The 27,680-nt window shown below is 35.0% G+C and overlaps 2 protein-coding genes across 7 annotated transcripts in view; one reads left to right on the forward strand and one right to left on the reverse strand.

Moving 5' to 3' along the window:
• osy (oskyddad) overlaps window positions 1-518 on the reverse strand; it is a 57,426-nt gene extending 56,908 nt beyond the window's left edge. The window contains exon 1 of one of the 3 annotated variants that reach the window (XM_053763448.2): window positions 338-517. The gene's annotated coding sequence lies outside the window, so the exon portion shown is untranslated. Of the gene's footprint in view, window positions 1-337 lie in introns of all 3 variants that reach the window. The other 2 variants (XM_053763449.2, XM_053763446.2) reach the window with 2 other exon arrangements.
• Window positions 519-4,844: 4,326 nt separating this feature from the next.
• Window positions 4,845-27,647, forward strand: LOC128680447 (cytochrome P450 4V2-like). 4 transcript variants are annotated; one of them, XM_053763605.2, is made up of 11 exons: window positions 4,845-4,975; window positions 8,928-9,107; window positions 9,485-9,580; window positions 10,138-10,251; window positions 10,622-10,804; window positions 10,997-11,175; window positions 11,614-11,659; window positions 12,733-12,910; window positions 23,746-23,897; window positions 24,523-24,699; window positions 25,186-27,647. In XM_053763605.2, exons 2-11 carry the CDS (start codon window positions 8,942-8,944, stop codon window positions 25,356-25,358), a joined length of 1,464 nt encoding a protein of 487 aa, XP_053619580.1. In that variant the 5' UTR covers window positions 4,845-4,975; window positions 8,928-8,941; the 3' UTR covers window positions 25,359-27,647. The 4 variants fall into 4 exon arrangements, with proteins under 4 accessions (XP_053619580.1, XP_053619582.1, XP_053619581.1 ...); XM_053763606.2 differs by lacking the exon at window positions 4,845-4,975 and adding an exon at window positions 7,629-7,701 and having other exon boundaries at window positions 25,186-27,645; XM_053763607.2 differs by lacking the exon at window positions 8,928-9,107 and having other exon boundaries at window positions 4,858-4,975; window positions 25,186-27,646.
• The last annotated feature ends 33 nt before the right edge of the window (window positions 27,648-27,680 follow it).

The following is a 27,680-nucleotide window of genomic DNA, read 5'->3' on the forward strand; positions in this document are numbered from 1 at the left end:
AGAGGTTTCATTGAAATGACTTAGCTAGTAAATAAATACAATTAAATATGTTCGCATATATAAATAAAAGCTATTTTGATCCCAGGGACCTAATTCATATTCCATTATTGACGTATTTATTCAAAGAGCTACGCACTTAGATCAAGTCAGTCAAGACAATGGAACAGCAGTTATCAAAGTTAAAGAGAAAAAAGACATATTTGATAATAATATATTCAGAGTCAAATTAATTATCACGACAACATACATAAACATTATACATACTCATCATCACTTATATCTTGATTGAAAGCGTTGATGTTTAAATTTTTATAAAATATGTATTAAAAAAACTTACCTATAAAAACACTGGCACAAAACACAAAATAATCAACAACCACACAGCACACACAAAAAAAAAACACTGATTTAAAATGTGTTCGAATTTCGCGCCTCGCGTTATGTCAAAATTCGCGCGTCCATCTAAAAGTGACGTCTAAATAACACTGAGTGAAGCCCACAGTTTCTGGCAGTGAACTTGGCTTGCGCACACGCAAGCTAGATCGCCTTCACACTTTTTTATGGGAATATGAGCCTTATTACTGCTTATAAAGGCATAATTTCCGATCAAAGGTCGCGTAATGATAGCCTTAATCAGGTCCAGTATAATATTAATATCGTGGATTTTCCAACAATCTTCTGTTTTGGATCCAAAGTTCACATAGTTACATGCAAAATGTTACCACTAACTTTGCCCCGCGGCTTTATTCCTTTTCTCTATAATCTAAGTCACGAGTGGTTTTCATGACTTCATTATGTATCCGAAAAATGTATTATACATATAATAAAAACAAAAAATTTAAAAAAGACAAATAAAAATATGTAATGAAATGTTTTGTGGGAAAAACATTACCTACACTTCAAGTACATATTACTCAACGATGTAAGCAGTAGCTTTTGCCCCTGGCTTCATACGAGGATAGTAGGTATCTACTTTTATCCCGGATGAAAGGCAGCCTAGTCCTTACTTCTATTACTAAGTATTTGTTATTCTTTCTGCTTATAAATAAATCAAGTATTTCACCGAAGATTTTTATATTCTTCTCGAAAACCGTACATTTTTCTTCACAATCCCACTATGTGTGACACAACACCATTGCAGGTGTGGTGATGGAAAGATCCCAGGTTCAAAGTCAACTCGAGCCTCAAGAGTTTGTATACAATTCTTACTCAAGTATAGGCATAGTAGTTTACGAGGTGTTCCGGATTCTCACAACTTAATCTTTGTGTTCACGATTTTGCATGCCACTACTTGGTAATAGACGGCCCTAGGTAGTCGTATGTAGTCATGACAGATGCCTATAACTTATTAAGAGGTAGCCACCGTGAGTCAATACCAAAAAGTTAATAGTTAATTGCCTATTAAATTAACTAATAATAGAGCCATTAAATTCCATTTATATGCTTGCACGAAAAGGAGCTATTCTTTTAGGTATATTTATGTATATTTTATGTACTCTCAGTTTATTTATTTGTATTATTTATTAGTTTATACCCCACCCCCCTAAGCTTCGCTTCCGTGGGAATTTCGGGATAAAAAGTACCCTATGTGTTATTCCAGGTTATATTCTACCCGTGTATACAATTTTGTACACACATTGGCAAGAGAACATCAAGGAAAGGAACAATTGGAAAATAAAGTGAGCGGATACGGAAGTACGCATAAACAATAAAACATTTTTTTTATTAGTAGTTTGTTCAGAGTGATTCACGGTAATATTTACTACCATATTGTTAAGTCAAATAGTTACTATATTATATACATATAAGTATCTTCTGAATATATTTTTTTATGTTGATTTTATCAACAAGCACATGCGTGATGGGTTAGCAAACAGCGGGATACAATACTAGACCCAGTGATCGAAATTGGAATCTCAAATGAACTGGACAAGTCATTTTATCAACAGTAACGACGCCCTTCCTGTAATTCGATATTTGCAAATGATAAATTAGTACTACAACAACTTATATAATACTTCCAGTAACTACCCAGCAGTTTACTCCTTGCAACAAAATTCAGCTTTCGCCTGAGAAACAATTAATTAAAACGTCTCAGAGCATTTTTGCTCAAATGTTTTTGATAGATTTTTTACCGAAAAAAACAACTATCGGTCTTCTCTTTGATTATGTTTTTTTTTTATTGAAACTTACTGACTTATTATTAATTGTAAGGACACTATCAATTTGTAGTGGTGCTGAAGTAGACGCCTGCCTATGATCAAAAATGCCCAGGTTCGAATCCTACTAGTGCCACAACTGCCACATGAGGCTACCATTTGCTTCTTGGCTCTTGACCACTTGATTCTTATAAATGAAAATATAAATCAAGTGCTACACCCCGCGGTGTCACACGCAATTTGTAATTATTTAAACGTCGTAATTTTCCAAAAATACGCTATTTTGGAGAAAAACTTTTGATAGTTGACGCGACGTGACGATTAGACTATCGATAACTATTGTTTTTTCTTAACAATAGATAGTCTGAAACGGTGGTGGTATAAGAAGACACCCTATGAATCGAAAGGTCCCAGGTTCGAATTCTACTCGTGCCACATGGGTTTGTATACCAATCTGACTCATGTATAGTTGTCATCGACTTGCTTCCGGTGAAGGAAAACATCATATGATTTCTTCGCCTTTCTGACAACGATAGGTACCACATGCCCGCAAATCAATAAACCAAACATTGTCTACCTCTAAATCATAATCACCCCTGTGACTATTATTGTAATTTTTTTCTACCTTCTCTCTTCCTAAAATAATATTGACCTCAAAATCTTCATGTTTATCTAACATTCAGTTTATTTGGATACACTGGTAATATATCTCTTATAACCTGTTTCTAATGAAGTATTTCTATAACAAAGTAATCAATCAATCAATACATATAATAAAATTGAAGAAAGGCCAAATTTGTACATTGGATATTTTTTTTTAATTCTTCATGGAATATACTTAGTTATTGATTTAGATGACGAAAACATAGTTTTGGAAATTTTTGTCTGTCTGAACGCACCTCACTCGAAATCTACTGGACCGATTTGCTTGAAATTTGGTATGTTTTCTTGTAGACATTTAGTCTCGGAAAATGAGGAGGGTCCTGTAGGATTTAGATGCTATTATATTATAGTATATAGTAAATTAGATACATTTCATCCCGGTAAATACGCGATAAAAAAATTACTGAGACTTTGATATGAAATTCACGCGGGCGAAGCCGCGGGCAAAAGCTAGTGCGAAATGAATATCATTATTTTTCTTTAGTAATATATTTTTTGCTATCTTAACCTCTGTACGTACATCCATTATTTTGTGGATAATATAGACTTTTAATAAGTGATAAATTTAATAAGTATTTTAATAAGTGACAACTTGTTAGTTATGAAGTAAGTTATATTCTTTTGAAATTTGCAAAAAAAAATACTTTTAAATTGAGATCCACAATCAGTTCTGACAATTTCTGGTATACCATACCGACCAAATGTTACTTTGTAACATTAATTATAGCTAACTCCGACAAATCGTGCAATATAAATGCCTACCTATATAAACCTCGAACGATAATCATTACTACATACCAATTAATACCATAGTTGAACAAATCACTACTAATTTTCTGCCTTAACAGGCATTTCTTCTACAAATAAAGGTTCCCTATGATTAATTCGTTCCCACGGTTTGCGGTGGTGGTGACGCCCGCCTGTGGATCGAAAGGTCTCAGGTTCGTATCCTACTCGTGCCATATGAGTCTGTATACCAATCTGACTCATAAATAGTAGTTTTCATAGACCACCACTTGCTTCCTGTGAAGGAAAACATCGTGAGGAAACCTGCACACTGGAAGACTTTAGTTCACTAGTGTGTATGCCTGCCACTAGATGGCGGTAAGTAGTCGTAAAAGTCATGTCAGATGCTATTGGCGACTTGAATAAAATCTGACACCAGTGTTAGCAATAACACTGTCGATATGATGATGATAGTAGTGATTGGTTCCTTAATTTATTCAGACAATTTTCTATCTAAACCTAAGATTTGTGATGACCCTAACCACCACACTGCTTGTTTAGCATTTTGTAAACATTTTAGTATAACCAATCCACTATTGTAAATTAAAAACTCTTCTTGCACTGAAAAATTAATATCGATAATAGTCTTTATACTATTTTCTATGGTTGACTAACATTTGACAAATTCACAATTTTTCTGTTCAAATTTTACTAAACACAATTTACCATGTTTTGAATATTTTGCTGTAACAATACATTGTTAAAAAGTTAAGTTCTTCTATATTACGATTAGTAATCATCGATCGTTAGCTAACAATACATCTTGCTAATCGATAATGCCGCAAAATGGGAGAATTTGAAACATTTATTTTTATTTCTAGAAAAGCTTTTACTTGACACACTCCCCAACTATACCTTATACCAATTCTTTAAAGTTTATTTAATGGTAGCAAAATATCAGTTTTGTTAGGTCCTTCTAATCTTAATCTTAATCTGTTTTATACTTTCTACCGTATCATCTATAGATATTCCCTTCTCACTCTAATACCAAAGACACATTTATTCCTATTGATTGTCAATCCATTCGTCTATCTGTTTGTGCAAACGGAAAAAAAAACTCTAACACACAGATTCTGATAGAGTACGTATAAAAACAATTTTAAGGAACCCTCGCTAGCAATCCCGACTCTCTACTTACCGCTTTTTTTACCTTGAATGGATAATACAAAAAGATTTGCCAGCCTTTCGTGATTCACCTATCATTTTAATAATTCTGTGACCACTAAGTATACATGCATTGACCGTAACTTGAACGTCCAATATCAGTACGATACCAGTGTCTAGTTATTGCACTTGTCTTTGTTCCTGTCACTAGGAAGAATAAAGAAATAATTGCTATTAAAATATTCACGTCAAGGAGCACCAAGGTGAGCTGGTTTTTTCACATAAATTCACATGACTTTAGAATATTATTTTAGGCATTTGTCAATCCTACTATTATTATAAATGCGAACGTTTGTGGGAATGTATGTTTGTTATTCTTTCACGCAAAATCTACTGGACGGATTGGAACACGGGTAGAATATAACCTGGAATAAAACACATAGGGTGGGATATTTTATCCCGAAAGGTTATATATAAATGTCCACTATATAAAATAATAACAAATAAACGTATTAAAGTTATTGAACACATTTTTTAATGTCACTTTAATTAATAATAACCTACCTACATCCGATAGATATCATATTATATAAGTATAGGTACTTACACAAAATTGTCAGTTGACGTCAGTAAATTTAAGTAAATATTTGACGTCAATAATTGATATATCATTTAAAGTGAAATAAAATATAATAGAATAAATATTTTTTTGTGTTTGTGTTATAAACATTAAAACCGGCAAGACGCGATATTCGGTCTCGCGCACTACAGTTCTATCTATACTATTAATATAAAGAGGTAAGCGTTTGTGAGTTTGTATGTTTGAGGCGGGTAATCTCCGAAACTACCTAACCGATTTAAAAATTCTTTCACCATTATAAAGGTACATTATCCAAGATTGCTATATACTATATTTTATCTCAAATTTCATACGTGAGCGAAGCCCCGGCCGGGCAACATGTAGTGATAAAACTGTCAAAAAATCACGTTTGTCGTGCAGAATCAAATATATATTATGTTTTTTTTTTTGTATTTGTTGTCACGACTGTTGTCACAACACAAATAATAATCTATAAAAACCATGGAATTAGTAGGTACTCCGTAGTACCTACTGATTCCATAATAAAAACTTCTACTGTCTATCACGGTAGAAAGGAAAGACCTGTTGACAGACGGACAGAAAACGTAATCTTAGGATCCCGTGTATCAAGCCTTCACTTAAACTTACCTAAATTATTTAAAAATAAACACGAAAATATTGACTTCTAAAATTAAATACTTCAATGCAAATTAGCTTATGAATTAGTACCTACTTACCTGGCGTCCTCACCGAGCGACGGAGTGCTGAACTACGCGACGATATGCGTACTTACGACGTAATTACGACTGTACAAGATCACACTATCAACATACAATATTATTTATTATTTATTATTATTTATTTATATATAAATATGTATTTATTTACCTTTAATTGCCATTCAACCTGGCAATTATGTCACGCTTCTGGGTACATAATTCTTATCATTTTTTTTTATAGTTTGTTTTAATTTTTTTTTCTTTTAGTGTAGTATAACGTAAAATTGTTGTGTACATAAATATATTAAGTAGAGGTCAGTTATTTCATTAAGTCTATTTGCCTTTATATATTTTTCTCATATGATAATTGTTTATTTTTCAAATATATTCTTCTCTCTTAGTTTTGTACGATATTACGAATAGGCAGCCTGCTATTGCATACTTGTCCTCTCAGCCTATCGCCAATTGACTGGATATTGTAATTGGAGTTCATTAAGAAATATCTTATATAATTTTTATTTATGTATGTACTTATTTTCGTGCAATAAAGTTATTAAAACAAACAAATATGCGTTTGATTTTATCGTATTTTGCTGCGTCACGCTGCCTCATCGCATTTGTAATGCAGTTGGGACGCTGGATCACCTTCAACATCATTCACTCTCGAAAGGGAAGTGCTTTCATTAGATGTATCTAGAATATATAATAAATATATACATATATACAAAAAAAACTGGTTAAGTGCGAGTTAGACTAGAGCAACGAATGTTCCATCTTTGTAATTTCTGAATAAATGATTTGATTTTGATTTTGTAACTATTGTTATTTTTTTGTTTTAAACACGGATGTTAATAACTCGATGTAGCCCGGGGCTTCGCTCCCGTGGGAATTTTGAGATAAAATATAGCCTATAACAATCTTGGATAATGTACCTGTAATGGTGAAATAATTTTTGATATCGGTTCGGTAGTTTCGGAGATTACCCGCCTCAAACATACAAACGCACATACGCTTACCTTTTTATAATAATATTATAGATGATTTTTTTGTCTTGCATTGAATTATGCAGAAAGTTTTTCAAATTTTAACAAATAGTAACTTTAAAACTATGGATGCAAATCTATTTTTTTTTATTGGATGAGACTAGATCTCTCTAACTGCAATAAAATATTGAGATATGGGATAAGTCCGCCACTGTATAGTCAACAGCACATCAATTTACACAAATTAATTGCAAACTCGCCGCTATTACCGGGCCATAGGGTTTAATGTAGGGTAACTCGATGTGCTGTTGACTGTACATGTATCTTTCTTGTATAAATTTTAATTGATGTACTTGTTTTCGTGCAATAAAATGTGTCAAAAGTGACATATATGTGAGAAAAACTTATGTCACAGCAAAAAATCTCCGTATGTCTGAGTGTCTGTTGTATATTACAACTTCCATTTCCGAGAAAAAAAACTAAATAGACTAAAAAACAGACCGAAAACAAAGAGTTCCTTTAAGGGTTTTTACTTTCGTTGAACGGAATCCTAAAAATGACTGAGTGTCAAGGGTCTTGACATTTCCACAAGTATTTAAATTTAGGATTAATTAAATATCAGTTTAACTGTACACGACAAGTAAATAAAGACTGCTTCAGCCTTTATTGACTTGTTGTGCACTGTTCGGAGTGGATCTACATTCAAGGTATTTTCCTATTATCAATTTATTAGTAATTCATTTCATTAGTAGCTTTTGACCGCGGATTCGCGCGCGTAATTTTCCCACGGGAACAGGGGGAATTCCAAAATCTCCAGGATGAAAGGTACCCTATGTTCTTCTCCACAATTCAAACTACATATACTTATACAAAATTTCAAGAAGATCGTTTTAGTAGATATATAAAGCGTTTAATAAATATTTTGTTCCAAGTGAAAATATATTAATAAACAAAGCATTATCTCCCAGCTAATCTAATGGTTATAGCATTAAGTTATATTAAGTTATATAGCATAATGCCTTTCTGTTTGTCCTAATGGACAAACAGAAAAATAGTGAGGAGCAAAAATGTCACGCAATATATTAAACTTCCATATTAATGAATATAAACTGAATACTTAATTGAATAAGCTTTATAAAAAATAAACTATATAAATATTAATATATACTTATTATTATAGTTCTTCCATACCAGTTTCCAGACTAGATTAGCCGAGTAGATCTAGGTGCTGCCAGTTTGAGTTGGTTACACGTAGTTGTGGTCAGCTTCTCTTAGGCTAGATCTAGATTTAGTGGTTCTCCAAGCGTTTCAATTTTATCACTTCATTTTTTTCAGAATATGAGTAGGCGCTCACAATAAAAATGACAAATTTTAGATATAATTAATCGTTTCAAACAATTTAACTGATAATTTTGAGACTTAAATGTAAGAAAGTGTAATATCCGGAAAAAAATTAAGTTAACACCTCCAGTTGATTTGAAATCATAAAATCTCTGAAAAACTTCAGAGTTTTTTCGGTTACTTTCAGCCGTTGAGCGTCGGAGCCCAGTGTCCGCTTTCCCACTTTTTCCCACGGCATTCCTAATTGCCAGACCATTGGCACGAATAATATCATCATTAAAAATCATGAAACAATAATATCTAATATCTCAGTTCCTAAATATACTAGGCGACGCGCAATTTATAGTCAACGTCAAACAGACTGGTGCAACACAAAATAAATTTAACTAGCACAAAAATTCCTAAATTAATATTGAATTGAATTTGAATCCCTTTGTAGCTCATTAAAATTTATTAAACAAAATTATTAACAACGAGTAGCTACTCGTTGTTAATAACTTTTTAAATACAAAAAGAAACTCGAAAACACCTCTAAGAGCACTAGGCTTCCTTTGAACATTTCCGAAGAAAAAATTCACTTCGCTCGTTTCAGGTTTAAAGAATAATATGGATGTTATATGGTATGCATTGACTGCCTTGGTTTTAATCTTGACCACATGTATCTTATTCTACCTATATGGTCCTGCTGGTTATCCAGAACCTCCCTTGCTAGGAGGAGCCTTGCCTATCCTTCGAAATGCTTACACGTTCCTTAAGGAAAAAAACAGCTCAGGTAAGCATTTGGAAGTAAATACATATCTTTGTTATTGTACATACCTTCGGAACCATTGCGCATGGCATTTGGCAAGTTATTTCATACTAACAGGCAAACAGACATGCGGTCCACCTGATGTAAAGTGGTCACTGCAGCCTGAATTAATCTTTTCACGTCCTTTGAAAAAATCCGTGTTCTAGTCTCCATTTTTGGAGTAATACAACATTTAAATATGTACGTTCTTGATTTGAAAATACGGGACACGCCATGAGAAACGGGACGGGGGACGGTACGGGATACGAGAAAGGGGTACAAGATTGTATGAAAAACAAATTTATAAACGCATGCAGAAGGTAAATTGACTTACTAATATTAATAACATTACTATATTTCAGATTTATATGATCTTATGGTTTACACTGGAGTTGATAGTTTGGAGAAAGGAGGTGTGATCAAAATTGACAATGTTTTACCGTTTATGACACATTACGGTAAGTTTATTGCCTGTTATCTTCCACTGTCATGTGCTACCGAAGCCATTTAAATGTTATTCATTTAAATTCCATTCTGATCCAACTGAATTCCATGTCAGAAGCCAGAGTTGACATATTCCATGTTACCATGGGTAAATTCAAAGCTATTACTATGTTACATATTTCACTTATGTTTAGCGTAGTCGCATTAGGGTATATGATCATCATCAGCCATTTAATCGTCTCCGCTGCTGGAGCATTGGACTTCCTTATGGATGGATAAGGAGAATGGGCCATGCGGGCCACGCGGAACTAATGCAATTGGTGGATAGCGACTGCAAATACAGCCGGAACTAACGGCTTTACACGCCTTCCGACGCACGGAGGAGTTTGGAGATAATACATTTTTAGTCGTCCCTCCAATTACCGATCATAGACAAAACCAGTACGCCATCGAGCAGCTCCATTATCGCATCATACGCCATCGAGCATTAGGGTTAAGCCTATTAATGGCACATGGAAAATGATTATAAAATTTAGTCGATTGAGTTCTGTAAAATATCTGAATGTTTCAGTGATAACCGATCCGGACGATTTGCTAACAGTAAGCAACTCGTCTAACAAACACTATTTCTATAACGTTTTCTACGCGAGACTCAAAGATAGTATCTTCAATCATCTACCACTAGGTAAGTTCTTATATAATCTAACTCAATCTGTGTATTTACGTACGTACGTACGTTGCAAGCAAATGTTGTAATAAAATCTTACAATTCGCCTACATCTGCTGCTTCTCCTACAGAGTTGAAATTTTCCTCGTTGCTCGCTTCAGTTTCCATGACAATATATTTATGATAAGCATGACCTGATGGTGCATACAGAATCGACGAGGAAACTCCTCAACTCTTTACAGCCCGAACATGATTTTTTTGTCACGTGTTAATTGCAATAAGTTCTCTTTGACGACTATAAAAGCAAAAAAACATTTTTGTAAGTAAACTTTACATATTTAGCTTGACTGTGAATGAAAATACCACTTATTTACATTTCAATTTATAGATGAAACGTGGAAAACTAACAGGAAACAAATGAGTGTAGCGTTTACGCCAAAATCTATAAAAAATCTGACGCCAGTCATGAACAGGTGTGGAAGGCAGCTGTGTGAAGCTTGGGCAGCCGAGGGGGGGAAACCATTTGAACATCTTGAAACTGTTCATTTGGCTGTTTACTGTGCTGTAGCAGGTAATGTGTGAAGAGGTGGTGTAATGGTTATCAACTACCCTATTCTTCGCCATAGCTTCTGTCTTTCTATTTAATTAGTTCTATCTGTTGGCTGTCAGAAATTGCTTTAGTGCTAAAGCCGCCAAACAACCTTTTCTTTTGTGTACTCCACCTCCAGTAACTGCAATAAAGAGTTTATTATTATAATTTCAGGAGACGATGTAGACATAGCGTTGGCTAGAGACTACATAGACGTAACGAGCTCGGTCGAGGATGCGTTGTCTAGGAGGTTGTGTAGCTTCTTCATGCACTTCGACATTTTCTTCAACCTCACCAGCGTCGGTCGGAAACACAATGAGGAATGTGAATATGTAAATTCACTTTGCAGAAAGGTACATGGATATTTCTTCATGTTTTTGTGAGGTTAGACAAAGACTAGAGAGTATGCACCCTTTATTCTGTGTCTAACCTCAAAAACCTGCTTAAAACCTTTACAATTTTTATCCATATTTATATATAACAATATAGGGAGTCCCCTATACTCTTTAAAATTTATTAGCTACTCGAATTTATTTCAATTTTTAAAAAAGTACAACCGCTGCAATAGCACAACACTTGCACAATTTTTAACAGAAACAATTACAACAGTGAATCGACTGGCAATAATTTGAATTTTAATATGACACGTCCGAACACCATGAAGCCAAACGCAAAAGAGCGCGGCCGCGCCCCCGCCGGCTACCTCATCACCCTCCCCTCCATTCGCACCCAGAGCTGCTAACAATTTATTTATTCATTTATTTATTTAACATGGTCAAAACTAATTTCAGATTATACGCGACAAAAAGGAAAGAATAAAAAGTCCTGAATACACAGGTAACGAATCTTATCGAATAAAGCTATTTCATTTGTCTCTCTCTCCTCATCATCGCGTGTTCCTTATTTAAATCATCTTCATTTATTCCAAAAACAGGACAATATTATGTGGAAATGTTCAAAAAATTAACATAAAACAGCTAATAAAAATGTCAATATTATCTAGTATTGTAACACTCAGTTGCCGCTCGATCTGTAAGTTGACCATAGTTCAATAGGCTTTTACGTTCAACAGTCGATGAAGAAACCGGGATAAGAGTAAATATTACCAGTGAACCTTATGAGTTAACCTGTAATATAATAATAATAATTACATTATTCTGCAATAGTTCACTCTCCCGCCGAGACCTACTCTTGGGCATAACATTTCATTGGTATATCCGGAAGTGGGTTTTGGCGGGAGACGTGCATAACATCAAAACTCTCCAAAGGGCCTGTACGTGTTGAATCCATATCCCCACGCAAGCCTTTCAAAGGACCGGACTTAGTGCCGTGAATTCCAAAAGAGTAGAAACATAATAATTAAACCAAATTACACGTTTAAAGAAGTCCCTCTGAAGTTGCTGACATCACATCTGCTAGAAAAGAGCTAACGATTTCTAAACGGCTAAACGTACCTCTTCCAAATACAACAAGAGTGTTATTTACACTCTCGATTTGTTATCTAATCTATGGATATTGTGTCCCACTGCTGGGCCCCGTTTTTTCCACTCATCTCTTTCTTTTGCAAATTCTGGACATTTCAGTAGGAATTTTTGAACTAGATTAAAATCAGTTCAGCCGTTCGACTGCTACGTCACCATGGACATACAGACACACGTTAATCTTATAATTTTAATCGACGGGGGTGGAAAAATATACAGTGTAATTTCGTATTCACTGCACAGATTTCCACAATATGCACAGTAAATGGAATACAACTCCCAAACGATAAAACTCATTATAAAGTAAAAACTCATAATCAAACTCTTAAATAAATACTAAATACACTCTTAATACACTCTTAATACTTCTGTCAAATAAATATATAATATAAGAAAAACCAGTGAAGGAAGAACATAAATATATTACAGGGCCGAAAAGCGTCACAGACTACATAATACAGTTCTGCGATTTCGACGATGATGATGAATTGATGGGAGAAGTGAACACCATCATAACAGCCGGGTACACCACGACATCGTCCAGTTTGACCTCGCTGTTCATGCTGCTAGGAACACACCCTGAGGCTCAGGAGAAGCTGTACCAAGAGTAAGCAATTTATTTTTTACCAGCGGCCCACCCCTGCTTCGCTTGTTTAAGTTGTTTCGCTTATTTAAAACCATAATAAATTATACACGTAAACATTCGTAAACCAAAATTCGTCCGACAGTTTTTGAATTTGTCGCTTACAGACAAACAGACAGACAGACAAACGCAACATCCTTACATATTATAAAACAGTCTCTTGATAAAATTACGACCTCGGTGGCGCAGCGGTAAAGTTCTTGCCTCTGAACCGAGAGGTCCCGGGATCGATGGGTTATGATGGAAAATGATCATTTTCTGATTGGCCCGGGTCTTGGATGTTTATCTATATATGTATTTGTTATAAAATATAGCATCGTTGAGTTAGTATCCCATAACACAAGTCTCGAACTTACTTTGGGGCTAGCTCAATCTGTGTGATTTGTCCTAATATAGGAGTGAGGGCGCCACCTCTGCTAACGTTATATTAGCTCCGTGTAAATAATTACTTAAAAATAGAAATCAACAGTGAATCCAAATAACTTTAAATACCATCGGTTAATAATAAGATAATTATAAAGTAGAATTGTTATCTTACGGAAATTTAGCATCTATACCTAAAAATAAATGTAAATAAAAGACTGATGGGTTTCCCCTTTCTGAAGTGAAGTGAAGTGAAAATATAAGGATAATTTCATCTCTGGACCTCCAACACCACTCCAGCACTTACGAAGAACGAATACAAGACAAGAAAACATTCGATTTCTCCAGTCTACAAAGTAACAAAAATTTAATTTTGAACCTCAAATTTGCAATATCATCTAAGCCATTGTTTATCTATGTACAGCACCATCTACTGAGACGAAATTATATCAATCATTACATTACAATTATCTACAGCGCCATCTCTCGCCACCCATAAACAACGACAACACCACAACAAGCAAGAGCATTGCTGACATAAGCACTAGCAGCAGCAGGATACTATCGAGCTACATAAATGATTGAATAAGACACCGCTAGAGGGCGCAATAAATTAATTTCATTATATATCAGTTGAGCATAACAATGTCAACAACACTTAAGATGGCCAAAGGTATACCGAGCCTGGGTGATCTGAATCAAAGCCAAAACTCCCGGAACGTAGACATTTATTATCAATTCATCTTTACACATAGGTATATAGCAAAAACGAAACCATGTCGAGTTCTAATTTCGAACAGCGCCATCTAGATTGAACAAACTAAATTAAAATATTACATACCTATACGGTTAAGATTAAACATATCGCCCACCAAGGACCATCGGTCCTTAATAAACTGAAAAAACATCTAAAATAGCTTTACAAACTGAATTGTTACTCACATCAAATTAGCATGCAAAAGAATCATCGGTATATAAGCAAACAGAATGTAAATGATCGTTAACAAACAATATAAAACATATCAGTGGACTGTAAACACTGTGGAGCACTTGGCATAAAAATTAAACTATTTCATGTTAACGTTAGAAACCAATACATACATAATGTAAACAAGAACCTTTAAATAAAGAAAACATAAATATTTAATAACTAGATATGAGTAAATCCTACTCGTTATTTACAGGTAAAGGGCAAAGTTTTGAAATTGGACGTTGAATACGCGACATTTTTGTAAAATGTTACAATCCTGAGTAAATTATGCTTTCCAGTATGCACTTTTTCAACTTCGCCATAGAGACACTTTGTGGGAGGCAAGTTATCCTCGCACACTAATAAAACATCACCTGTTCTCAGTTGTAGTTTTAGATTTCCATCTATGGAAAATCAAAGGATGTTCTCTCCAATCAGGTAAGTCTGATTTCTTTATTCTATTTTCAATTTTGAATAATCCATTTCTGTGTGAATAAAAGGTTAACATAGATATTTTACTTTTACTATTAATATTTTTATTTCTCAGAAATATAGACCATTCAGAAAACCAGTGACGCTGATGAAGGAGTATACAACATGTAAGAGCTGACTGAATCTCCCTAGCAGTAAGGTAAGATAAAAATTTAGTTTCTTTTGCAGTAGAATTCTTCAAACGTAAATATTTTCTGCAATAAACAATTACTCTTATTAGTTTTCGTAAGCTACAAAATCTTTCATAAATATCTTCCATCTCTTCACAGTTTCCCACACGACCAGTATGTACTTTTATCTGGCGCTTTTCTAATTCTGTCTTGGTGCAAATAGAATGTGGTTTTACATACTGTATTGTGCTACTCTGCAACCAGCTTGGACCATTCTTCCATAACTTGTGCTCTAATAACTCTGATGGCGAAATACCTCGTGACGCGCAGTCAGCAGGATTTTCCTTAGTCTGGACGTACGACCACTGAGTAGCATCTAATGAGGTAAGTATCTCTGAAGTTCTGTTGGCGACAAACGTCTTCCAACGACTTGGATGGTCCGCCAACCAAGCCAACACTATTGTCGAATCCGTCCAGACATGTATCTCTGACTTATCAATATTTAGAATTTCAGATACTTCCAGGAGCAGCTTGGTGACCAGAACCGCGGCGCACAGCTCAAGACGCGGAATGGATATTTGCTTGATGGGTGCCACCTTCGTCTTAGCAGTTACCAGGTGAGTATAAATATTATTATCCACAGTAACACAACGGATATAAACAACTGCAGCATAGGCTGAGCTAGAAGCGTCACTAAACCCGTGTAACTCTATTTTTATATCGCTATTTCTCCTATGGACCCACCTTGGAATGTGATAACATTCCAACTTCAGTAATTCCTTGCGATATTGATACCACTCTTGAATAAGCCCCGGTGGTAACTTATCATCCCAGCTCAATCCAGCAATCCATAGTTTTTGGATAAAGACCTTTGCTGTTATAATACATGGAGCTATCCACCCTAGTGGATCATACAAACGACAGATTTCACTAATCACTTCTCGTTTAGTTTCAGGAGCAGAAGCATCAGAAGAGATTTTTAGTTTATAACCAAACTCATCCGTGCGACGATTCCAAGCGATACCTACTATTTTAGTGACATCATTTTCCTTTAGCTCTCTTTCCATTTCCAGTTCAGTTCCACCAAACAAAGCTACTCGGTTACATGTCCATATTTGTAACTGGAATCCTCCCTTACTTAGCAATTCATTCATTTCTTTATATACTGTAAAAGCTTCTTCTTCTGTCTCAGCGCCGGTGAGAAGATCGTCCATGTAGAAATCCGTCAGAACTCTACTTGCCGCATTCGGGAAATCACGACCTTCATCCACAGCTACTTGCTGTAATGCCTTTACAGCTAAATAAGGAGCACATGAGGTGCCGAAAGTGACAGTTAAAAGACGATAGTCTTGTATAACTCCATCTTCCGATCGCCATACAATCCTCTGAAAATCTGTATGTTTTTCAGCCACTTTAATTTGCCGATACATTTTAACGATATCGGCTGTGAGACATATGGGATGAGAACGCCAACGCATGATCAAATGACGTAAATCCATTTGAAGCGTTGGACCCACCATCAACGTATCATTTAACGATAATCCATTAGCGCTTCGATCGGCTGCATTAAAAACCACTCTAGTTTTAGTTGTACTTCTGTCCAACCGAACAACAGCATGATGAGGTAACCATACTTTACTTTCTATGGTCGATGACTTATCGTGAACCTTCTCCATATGCCCAAGTTCCAAATATTCTTCTATTACTTGAGAATAATTCTCTTTCATTTGACTGTTCTTATCTAATCTCTTTTCCAGACTAAACAAGCGTTTTACAGCGACTGACCTAGTATCACCGTAGTCTCTACGAGCATTTGGACGAAAAGGTAATTCTACCACATAACGACCAGTCTCATCTCTACGGGTTGTCATGTTGAAATGATTTTCGCAATCTTGTTCTTCCGCAGTCAATATACGTTTCTTTAGACTAGGTTCATCTTCAATCTCCCAAAATTTCTTGAGAAGTTCGTTATCTTCTAAATGAACATGAAAGCTCATAACAATGTTATGACATGCAGCTTGTTCTCCATCATAGCCTTCAACTTGACCCGACAACACCCATCCAAGGTGAGTATCCTGAGCAATAACCAAACCATTAGGGCTTTTAATCAACCCTTGTTTCAGGACAGCACAATACACCTCGGAGCCTAACAGAACATCGATTCTATTAGGCGAATTATACTGTGGATCAGCCAAACTAATGCGGCCAAGCTCAGTCCAAGTAGTTGGCCTGAACTTCTTTTGTGGTAACACAGTGGTCACCGTTTGAAGAACATGTGCTTTCACTTGCAACTTAAAGGTTGGATCGTAGAGCGACTGAATCTTGACCTTAACCACATATTTTGAGGTTAAGCCGCTCAGACCACCGCCTAAACCTGATATATTGCTTGCCTCAGCAATCTTATTCAGTCGTAACAACTGTACGGCTGCTTCTGATATAAAAGATGCTTGAGACCCTTGGTCAAGCAGAGCTCTTAATATCAGAGGAGAACCATTTTTGGACTCAGCCTTTACCAGGGCTGTGGCTAATAGGGTTTGAGTTGACCCCATTCCTGTCACAAAATGGCTTGCAATACTTGTGGTCTCGCTCGTCTCAGTGGACGGTTCCGGTTGACTTTGCTCAATCCCTGACTGCTCGGTAGCTACCGCAACTGTGAATGTATTGTTTCCATGAAGAAGTGTGTGGTGTTTTCTTTTACATAGACGGCATCTCGTATTGCCACGGCAAGCCTTCCCTGAGTGGCCGCTGCCGAGACAATTAAAACAAAGTCCAAGATTTTTAACAATATTCTGACGACTAGATACGTCTTCACTAACAAACTTACTACACGAATAGATCTTATGCTCATCATTACAATGAGGGCAGGTTGAAGTTGAAGTAGTGTGCAGGACTTTTGGTTGTATGTGATTAAGATTTAGCTTAGGCTTGTTTTTAGTGGGCTCAACAAACTCTAACGCGCGATAACGTGACTCTATAAAGTCTTTGAACAAAAGGAAAGAAGGCAAATCCTCACCGCAATTATTAACATGGATTTCCCACTGTTTCCTAGTTTCAGCGTCCAATTTCTGACTAATTATATAAATTATAATTACATCCCAAGTGTCGACTTTAATTTCCAAGTTGGTTAATTCATGAATACAATCAGTTGTCGTATCGATTAAATCTTTTAAAGCTTGAGAAGACTCATAATTCATAGGCTTTAGGTTAAACAAACGCTTAAGAATACAATTAGATAAATACCTCTTATTATCAAACCTATTTTGCAACAATTTCCAACACTTTTTATAATTATCATGCGTAATAGGAATGTGTTTGATTAACTGTTCAGCTTCTCCTCTTACTTGCGTCTTCAGATAATGTAGTCGCTGAACGTCATCGAGTGAGGAGTTGTTATGAATAAGAGACTGGAACAGATCCTTGAATGATGACCACTCTGTGTATTTACCGGTGAAAATCGGTATAGTTATCTTCGGTAGTCTAACAATCGGACAATCCTTATTCTTATCCGTGCTCTCAGACAACGACGGCGTCGCACGTGACGTACTTGGAGACAACATTTTCAGCGCAGATTTTAACTCTGTTTTATAATTAATATACATTTCATAGCCCATATTGTAAATATCACTTTCTATATAAGTTTCAACTTCTTTCTCTTTATATGTAGCTATGATGTATTCATGTTTCTCTGAAAACTTCTCTATAATTGTTTCTAAACTTTCCAAACGCGTCGACACATACGATTCGGTGATTTTTTCCTTCGGAGACTTTTTAAAATTACTGTTTCCTCTTTCTATCTGACTATACAAGTGTTTCATTACTTTTATAGAGCCTTCCATGGTTAAAGTATTCAATTTTATACTTCAACTATTTTTCTTCAAAAATTTTCTAAGTCCAAAATTTTAGTTTCGAAAACTTTCTAAGTGTTTAGATTTGTTTACCACCGCTATGAAATCCGGCATAGATTCCACGTCTCGTCACTTTTTCTCGAATTATTCTAAGTCCTAGAATCTACGCCTTGAAAATTTTACAAGTCCTAATTTACTTGAATTTTTTCTAAGTTCTTATCACAACACTACTAATCAAATGTACTTACAGTTTTTCTTGCATCACTTACTACTTCACTGCATTTTCACTTTGCTTCACCACTAGCGCCACTTCACACTATTTATTTACTTAGGAACTGCCAAGTGCATATTTCTTCAAAAATCGCTCCGACTCGTAGGGACCCTTGGCCAAAGGTATACCGAGCCTGGGTGATCTGAATCAAAGCCAAAACTCCCGGAACGTAGACGTTTATTATCAATTCATCTTTACACATAGGTATATAGCAAAAACGAAACCATGTCGAGTTCTAATTTCGAACAGCGCCATCTAGATTGAACAAACTAAATTAAAATATTACATACCTATACGGTTAAGATTAAACATAAGAGATGTGCTGGGTGTCAGCGTGAAATCCTAAATAAAGAGTATTTAGACTGCATATTATGTAATGAACGATACGACTTGGAGTGTGCCAATGTGCCTAGCAAGAGGTTTTATAATACAATGTCAAAAGAACATAAGCAAGAATGGCGCTGCCAAGCATGCATCTGCAAAATACCAAAAGGAGACAACTCTAACACCCCCATACGCCAGCGCGAGCATCATGAAGAGTATGCCTCATGTAGTACATCTGTAAATTGCAATATAACAACACGGAATAAAAAAGCGTTAACAATAAATAACTCCATTACCTCTGAGGACATGAGTATCCTGGGGGACACCCTAAACAACGATAACAACAGCAACAAAACCGAATTGACACTGGAAAATATAAGTTACCTCATATCTTCACAGTTAAAAGAGAATAATAAAGCAATAATAAAAGACTTACGCAGCACTATTATAACAGAAGTAAACCAAGCCATCCTGAAACTGAAAGAAGAAATGAAAGAAGATACAAGATTACTTTGCAAACAAAATGATGAGAGAAAAAAAGAAATAGAGGAAATCCAAATCTACATAGAGAAACTTAGAAAAGAAAATGAAAAATTAATAAAAGAAATAAAGGAAATTGAAAATAAGGTTAGAGCTCCAGAAATAAAAGAAAAAGAATCGCAGGAAACAAATAATAAAAAAATTGTACTCTACGGTCTCCATGAATGCAAAGAATCTGAATACGACTTGCACAGAAGAGTAGCTGATGCCTTTCGAGAAATCCTCAACATAGATCTCCTTGGATATATCGAAGAAACTCACAGAATGGGTAGATTCAACAACAACAGACACCGCCCTTTAATGGTTGAGCTTATTAGCAAAAAGATGTCTAAATATATCTTAAATAATAGCCATTGTTTCCGAGGAACTGGCCTCTCAATTTCTCAGTTTATGGAAGGAAAAGCATTAAAAGAAATGAAATTACTACGAGAAGAAATGTTTAAGGCACGTACAAGAGGAAAGTATGCTGTCATAAGAAACAATAAGTTATATATTGAAGGACAGAAAATAGAGCTGCACGAGGAAAAGAGAAATCAAGAACCTAACACGAGTGCACCGACAATTCCCATCAAAAATAGTTCCTTTCGTAGAAAAACAGCAATTTAACGTTCTGTTCCAAAATTTCCAAAGCATAAATAACAAGAAACATTTATTAGAAGCTTTCATAGACAAAAATCCCACATATAAAGCCATCTGCATATCAGAAACGTGGCTCACTGAGGAGAAGCTTAGCTTAATAAATTTCACTGGATATAAAATCGCAGCATCATACTGCCGGAGAAACTATGAGGGTGGTGGAGTCTGTATTCTACTTCAAGACCATATAGAGTCGAGGGAAAAAAATGACATAACCAAGATGTCTATCGAATTTAATTTAGAATTATGTGCTTCAGAAATATTAAAAGAAAAATTATTATTAATCTCCTTATACTGGAATGGAAGAGGGGCCAACATATTTATACAACGACTTCAAAAAATATTACATTATATAAACAACAAGTATCCCACTCATAACATAATAATAGGCGGTGACTTTAACCTTAACCTTAACACTCTAAATAAAAAACCAAAAACAAACGAATTTCTCAACTTGATGGCAGAATATAAATTTACACAGCACATAAACGAACCGACACATTTTACTAAGACATCGGTGACATGCATAGATTTAATATTTACTAACTTTGATGGTATAATAGGTACAAAAGTAGAGAAACTCGGATTTTCCGCGCATGCTGCTACGACCATCAGCTTGAAAACCAAACACAAACTTAAACAATATTTGTGGTATACCGAAAAAAGAATATTTAATAAAAAGAACATTAACTCATTTAAACTAAAATTAAATGAAATAAATTGGCACGAACTCCTTCTTAAACACGAAAATATAAATAATAACTATGAAATATTCCATAATACAATGATACATATTCTAAATGAAAGCATACCAAAGCAAAAAATTAAAATAAATAAAACATTAAAAAAATACTGGTTAACTTTAGGAATAAGAAAATCGTGTAAAAATAAAAGACTTTTAAAGCTTCTTAATTTAAGAACAAATGATGAAATATTAAATAACTATTATAAAAAATATGAATGTATATTAAAAAAAACAGTATCCACCTCAAAAAAGATGTACTATAAAAAACGAATTAAAAACTCAATTAATAAAGTGAAAACTATGTGGAGTGTTATCAATGAGAGTACAAATAAAAAACCTATAAAAGACAAACACAACATGGAATTACACATAAATAAAACAGCTATTACTGACCCAGTGGAAATAGCTAACAAGTTTAATGATTTCTTTGCAAGTATAGGCGAACAACGCACGGGAATTAAAACGTCACGTACTGTATACTGCCCTACAGAAAATAGCATATTTCTCCGCCCTGTAGATGCCGAAGAAATATATAAAATTATTAAAAACCTAAAAAATAAAAGAAGTCGCGGTATAGATGAACTGCCCCCAAATTTGTTTAGGGAATGCGCGGAAGAATTAACTTTACCATTTACTATTCTAATCAATCAGTCATTAAACGAAGGAATATTTCCCGACCTTCTGAAAATCAGTGTCATCAAACCCGTTCACAAGAAGAACAAAAAGACTGACCTTAACAATTACCGCCCCATTGCACTTCTACCGACGGCTTCTAAGATCTTTGAAAAAGCTGTAGCTGATCGCGTATATAGTTTCTGCGAAAAATACAAACTCTTTGATGAGTGTCAGAATGGCTTCCGAAAAAACCGCTCGACCATTTTGGCAGTGTTTAAATACGTCCAAGAAATATTAAAAACGCTAGACGAGGGTAGATATGGCATTGGAATATTGTTGGATATGACCAAAGCATACGACAAGGTTCAGTATGATGTCCTACTGGACAAACTGTATGGCATAGGTATACGAGGAATCGCCCACAAATGGTTTCATTCTTACCTCAAAGATAGGAAACAGTACGTGGAAATTGAGTATTTTAACCACCAAACAAGCACGGTCCAAATTATCCGATCAAAATGTAAACCAGTCAATTTCTCAATACCACAAGGTAGCGTTCTCGGGTGTTTATTGTTCCTCGTATATATAAACGATCTTCCAAAAATAATCAAAGAGCACTGTGTCCTATTTGCCGATGATGTTTCGATCCTAACATCTGCTCAAGATAATACAAATCTACACGAACAACTTATTAACATTCTTACAAAAACGTCAAACTGGTTGAATGAGCACAACTTAGAAATAAATTATTTGAAAACAAAATTAATGGTCTTCCATCCATACCAAAAACAATCATTAAATGTTAAAATAAGTTTCAATGGGATGAACTTGGAGGTAGTAAATGAATTTACTCTTCTGGGTTTAAACATAGATAGCCATATAAACTGGAAGTCGCATATCCAAAAGCTATGTGCTAAACTATCTAAGTTCGCGTATGCTCTCAGAGAGGTAAAAAAATCCACTGACGCTGAAACGGCAATTATCACGTACTACGCCTATGCCTACTCATGGCTTAGTTATGGTACATTTTTGTGGGGCAACGGAACCGACTGTGATAGAATATTTACCCTACAAAAGAAACTTGTGCGCATAATTACAAATACACAACAAACGGACAGCTGCAAACCTTATTTTAAAAAGCACAAACTCCTAACTCTGCCGTGTATATACATCCTACAAGCATGCAAATTTACCCGAAAATATCCCGAGTTTTTCAAATCGCGGAAAGATATGGTAACCAAATACACACTCAGACATCAAAATAAGTTGCAGCTGCCTATTTCACGCCTCCGACTCCACTCAACTAGCCCCCTAGTAATGTCTATAAAAATCTATAATCAACTCCCAAACGCCGTTAGAGAAATAGAAAATATCAAAACGTTTATACAAAAAGTTAAGGAAATCTTGATTAATAAATGTTATTACACAATTAATGAATATTTAGAAGATAAATTTACACAATAAAAATTAATTCAAATAATTAAAATACTTACTTGAGGATGAACTTTTGACATTAATTTTTTTTAATTTTATTAATATTATTATTATTATTGACTTATCAAAAATGTATGACTGATAATAGATTATGCCTAAAGATGAAACATGAAGTAATTTATACTTATCAAAAATGATTAAATTTAATAGATAAAATTTATTCATGTTAAAAATGTCACTTTACACTGACAAAGGTTCTCTAACATCGACAAATGTGGCCCTTCTCCCATTGCAGCGCCCGTCAGGGTCCTTAATTGCTACTATTTTTATAATGAAGACCTGTATTTGACATTAAGGAAGCAATAAACAATTTGAATTTGAATTTGAATTTGAATTTGAATATATTTATTTATTTTCGACATTTTTGTAAAAAAACTTAGTAATTTATTTACAGACTACAATCAGTGCTCGGATCGTCAGAGAGGGATATCGTCATGGAGGATTTGGAGCGCTTGCCGTATTTAGATGCTGTTGTGAAGGAGTCTGTGCGTTTGTATCCGGCCGCACCTATCGTGTTCAGATACTCAGAAAAACCTTATGTTTTAAGTATGTTTCTCTCTCACTATCAGCTCTCTTTTGTTCGCATGAGAAAATTTGAACTTATCTATAACTTAGATATCATCATATGCTAAAGTTGGTGAGGATGTATGTATGTATGTATGTATGTATTGACCGGTCGGGTCATGATGGAATCATTTTCTGATTTTACCCGGCCCGGGTTTTGGATGTTTATCTATATGTATTTGTTATAAAATATAGTATCGTTGAGTTACTATCCCATAACACAAGTCTCGAACTTACTTTGGGGCTAGCTCAATTCTGTGAGATTTGTCCTAATATATTTATATTTACTTATTTATTTATTATTTATGTGTAAGTATATGTATGTATGTTTGTTTCACGAAAAATGTACTGGACAGATTGTTATGAAATTTGGTACACGGGCGTAGAAGGTAGATAACCTGGAATAACACATAGGGTACTTTTTATACCGAAATTCCCACGAGAGCGAAGCCTCGGGGTGCAGTTAGTATACAATAAAAAACACCGATTATTGCACAAATAAAATTCTATTAAAAGTAAGAAGTAAAATTAATTTACTCTCATCTATTTCAAATATAAATTGTGTTGTGTTTGTATGCAACTAAAAGGTTATTTATAACTTCTTCAGAAAACTTCACAATACCGCCGAAGAGATTCTATGCTATTAACTTGTATGGTGCCAACCGCCACCAAGTGTGGGGGCCGGATTCGTTCGAGTTCAAGCCTGAGAGGTGGCTGGATCCGAAGATGCTGCCGCCTGCGCATGCCTTCACCTCCTTTATGCTAGGGAAGAGGGATTGCGTGGGTAAGTGCAAAGACCTCCCGTCCTGGGTTCGATTCACAGTGGGTGAACATTTGTATTTTTGATCGCAAATATTTCTCTGCGGTTCTGTGTGTGTTGTGCCCGTTTCTGTGTTTGTATCAGTCCGCGATACAAGCTTAGTGTGGCCCGTTGAGTGTTGTGCGTAAATAATTATATTATTAATCCATTATATTAATTTGCATAATTGTTAGTACATAAAAAGGGTGTTACATTTTCACAAAATCCCTTATTCATGCGAAATTACAAAATTAAAAAAAATATATAGTGTGAAATATAATCAGTCACAGTTTTAAAACTATATTTTTTCAATTCAATCAAAGAAAATCAGAATTTTGTCACTCAAAACGGAGCACGACGTACGGACCTTCAACGAGGTGCGTCGTAACAACGGAGCAAATAGGGCATGGCTCCAACATTTCAAGTACTTCTTTATAATATCGGAAATATATGGGTATATCTTTATTACAGGTAAAAGGTATGGATTGAGTTCGATGAAAATAATGACAGTTCACGTAGTGAAGAGATACAAGATTTTCTCTGACATCAGTAAATGTCAGTTCAAGATAGGTGTAATCATGAGGCCGGCCACTGGAGGCATCATCAGGGTCGAAGAGAGGAATCCTCGAACGACAAACATTTGAAAATTATTTAGGACCATTCTGCCTTCATTAGCAAAAGGGCGCATCGAATATTTTTGTTTTCTATTCCAACAGAATAATATTGGAAGATTCACCTTTTTTATTCTAATAACTGACTTTTTAATAAATCATTGCTGATACATAAATACCTACGAGATTTTGAAAAAAATCAACATAAAATGTTGGTATTACAAAAAAAAATGGTGAAAAAAAAATTGGATGAAGATTGATTGAAGAGTTGTGAGTAAATTGTTTCTGGCGGTAGTACCTAAAAGCGGTAATTTTGCAGAAACCGACATACTTATTAAAACTTGGCTCAATTATGTGTAACCAGTTTTATCGATGAAACAATGTGGGCTTACATTGTAGGACTAGGATATTTTCTAATAATAAGTACAATTTTTTTCTCCATAATAAAGTAATTTCTGTAATTTAATTCCTGGGATTGTAAACATCAAACAATAGAACATTTTTATCGAGAAATGAAAGTATCAGATTGAGGTCATCCTTTGAGGCCCGCAATTTATCGCAATTAAAAGCCAGCAACGTTTACCGAGCCGCCAAAGTTCTGAAAACTATATCGCGATAATGTATATAACCAACATAAACGACTATTAACCCTTTCACATTAGCAATACAAATACTTGACCAGGTTTTATAAAAGTAATTTTCTTGTTAAAGGACAATGCTTACGAATGTTTGGAAAAACCAGAGCAAACAGAAATACTACGTGTGACATGTATGCAGAAGTAAAATTTTAAATTTCGTTGTCTATATGTGAAATTGCTATTTTACTTCCAAAGGAGTTCGATATTTAGTATGAAAAAAAAATCGAAATAATTAATTTAGCCCTTGAAATATTTAGGACCATGTCATAACTAATTAATATTACAAAAAAAACTAATATATAATTTACTCTCATTTCTGTTCGCGGTTGTTATTTTTTTGAGCATTCTCCTTATTAAAAAGTTGATGTAAATTAATATGGTCGTCTCCAGCGAGATGCAGAGAGTACGTGCTTTCAACCGCAAATCAAATCTTGCACCTCTATTCTGTGATAATAGGGGCGAATTTGCAATGAATTATGATATGCTGTCGACTATACACTTAAAATATGCTATCTCACTCTTGTTTTTTTATGTATCGGACAGTAATCGCGGATGGTCGCTGCGTCGACCTCTTCACCGGAAAATTTCTCCTGAGGAAAATTGACGATCAACTAGTTTTGTATCCGTACTGTACACGATAGTGTGGTGACGTAGTTTATTATAAGTTGATCCTGTTAATGTGTATAGTATTGACTATTGGTGCGTTATTATATGATTTGTTTTATTTATTTATTCACCATTATTCATTTTTATTCATTATTTATTCAAGTAAATAGTGTTGCTAACAAAAAATATATGTACTTGACAATAAATGTACAAATTGAAGCGGTGTTGGTCCAGTGGTTAAAAACGTCGGCCTGTGATCGAAAGGTCCCAGGTTCGAACCCACTCATACCACAAAACTTGTATACCAATGTGACTCATGTATAGTAGTATTTTGATGAAGGAAAACATCGCGAGGAAACCTGCTTTCTGGTTGGCAGTTTAAGTTCACTAGTGTAAATGCGACTACTTGCCACTTGATATCAGTAGGTTGTAAAATTCATGTCAGATGTATTTAGGTGACTTGTATAGAATCTGTCACCTGTGTTACTTAGTGATAAATAACACACGAGAAAATAAGAACACAAATGTATAAAAAATAATATCTTATCCATCTATAAGGAAGGCCAGTGCCCCGGCAGTGGAGACGTTATAACGATGAGACAAGAGAAGGAAAAATCGTTCAGACTCAGCAAAAATTCTCAGACGATATGGTCGTGCTGCGAGACTGGCACTGGCCTGAACCCAGGATGGGGTCGGCGCATATACTGTATGGAAATTTAATTTTAGATTCCCACGCCTGATAGGCAGAATATACTATACCTTATTACTGTAACCATGTTTTAAGGAATAAAATGATCTAATATTATACGAGTACTAAATCCATTATACCTAACTTCTAAAATCCTAGGTGCTGTGCGAATCGATGCCATTCAGATTGGTGCGTAAAACTGCACTTCTTTCAATAATTAAAATTCTTTTTAAGATTTTAGAATATGGATGATGATATACCTATATTTGGCATTGATTGCATTAGGCCCTCCTTTATTACTTGTACGGACCTGCGGTGTACCCAGAACCACCATTGCTTAGTGGTTCTTTGCCTATACTACGCAACGGTTACACATTTCTTCGGCTAAAGGACAGCCCGGGTAAGTATTAGGGCTGGAATCGA

The sequence above is a fragment of the Plodia interpunctella genome, chromosome 24, assembly GCF_027563975.2.
Source record: "Plodia interpunctella isolate USDA-ARS_2022_Savannah chromosome 24, ilPloInte3.2, whole genome shotgun sequence".
NCBI classification, from domain to species: domain Eukaryota; kingdom Metazoa; phylum Arthropoda; class Insecta; order Lepidoptera; family Pyralidae; genus Plodia; species Plodia interpunctella.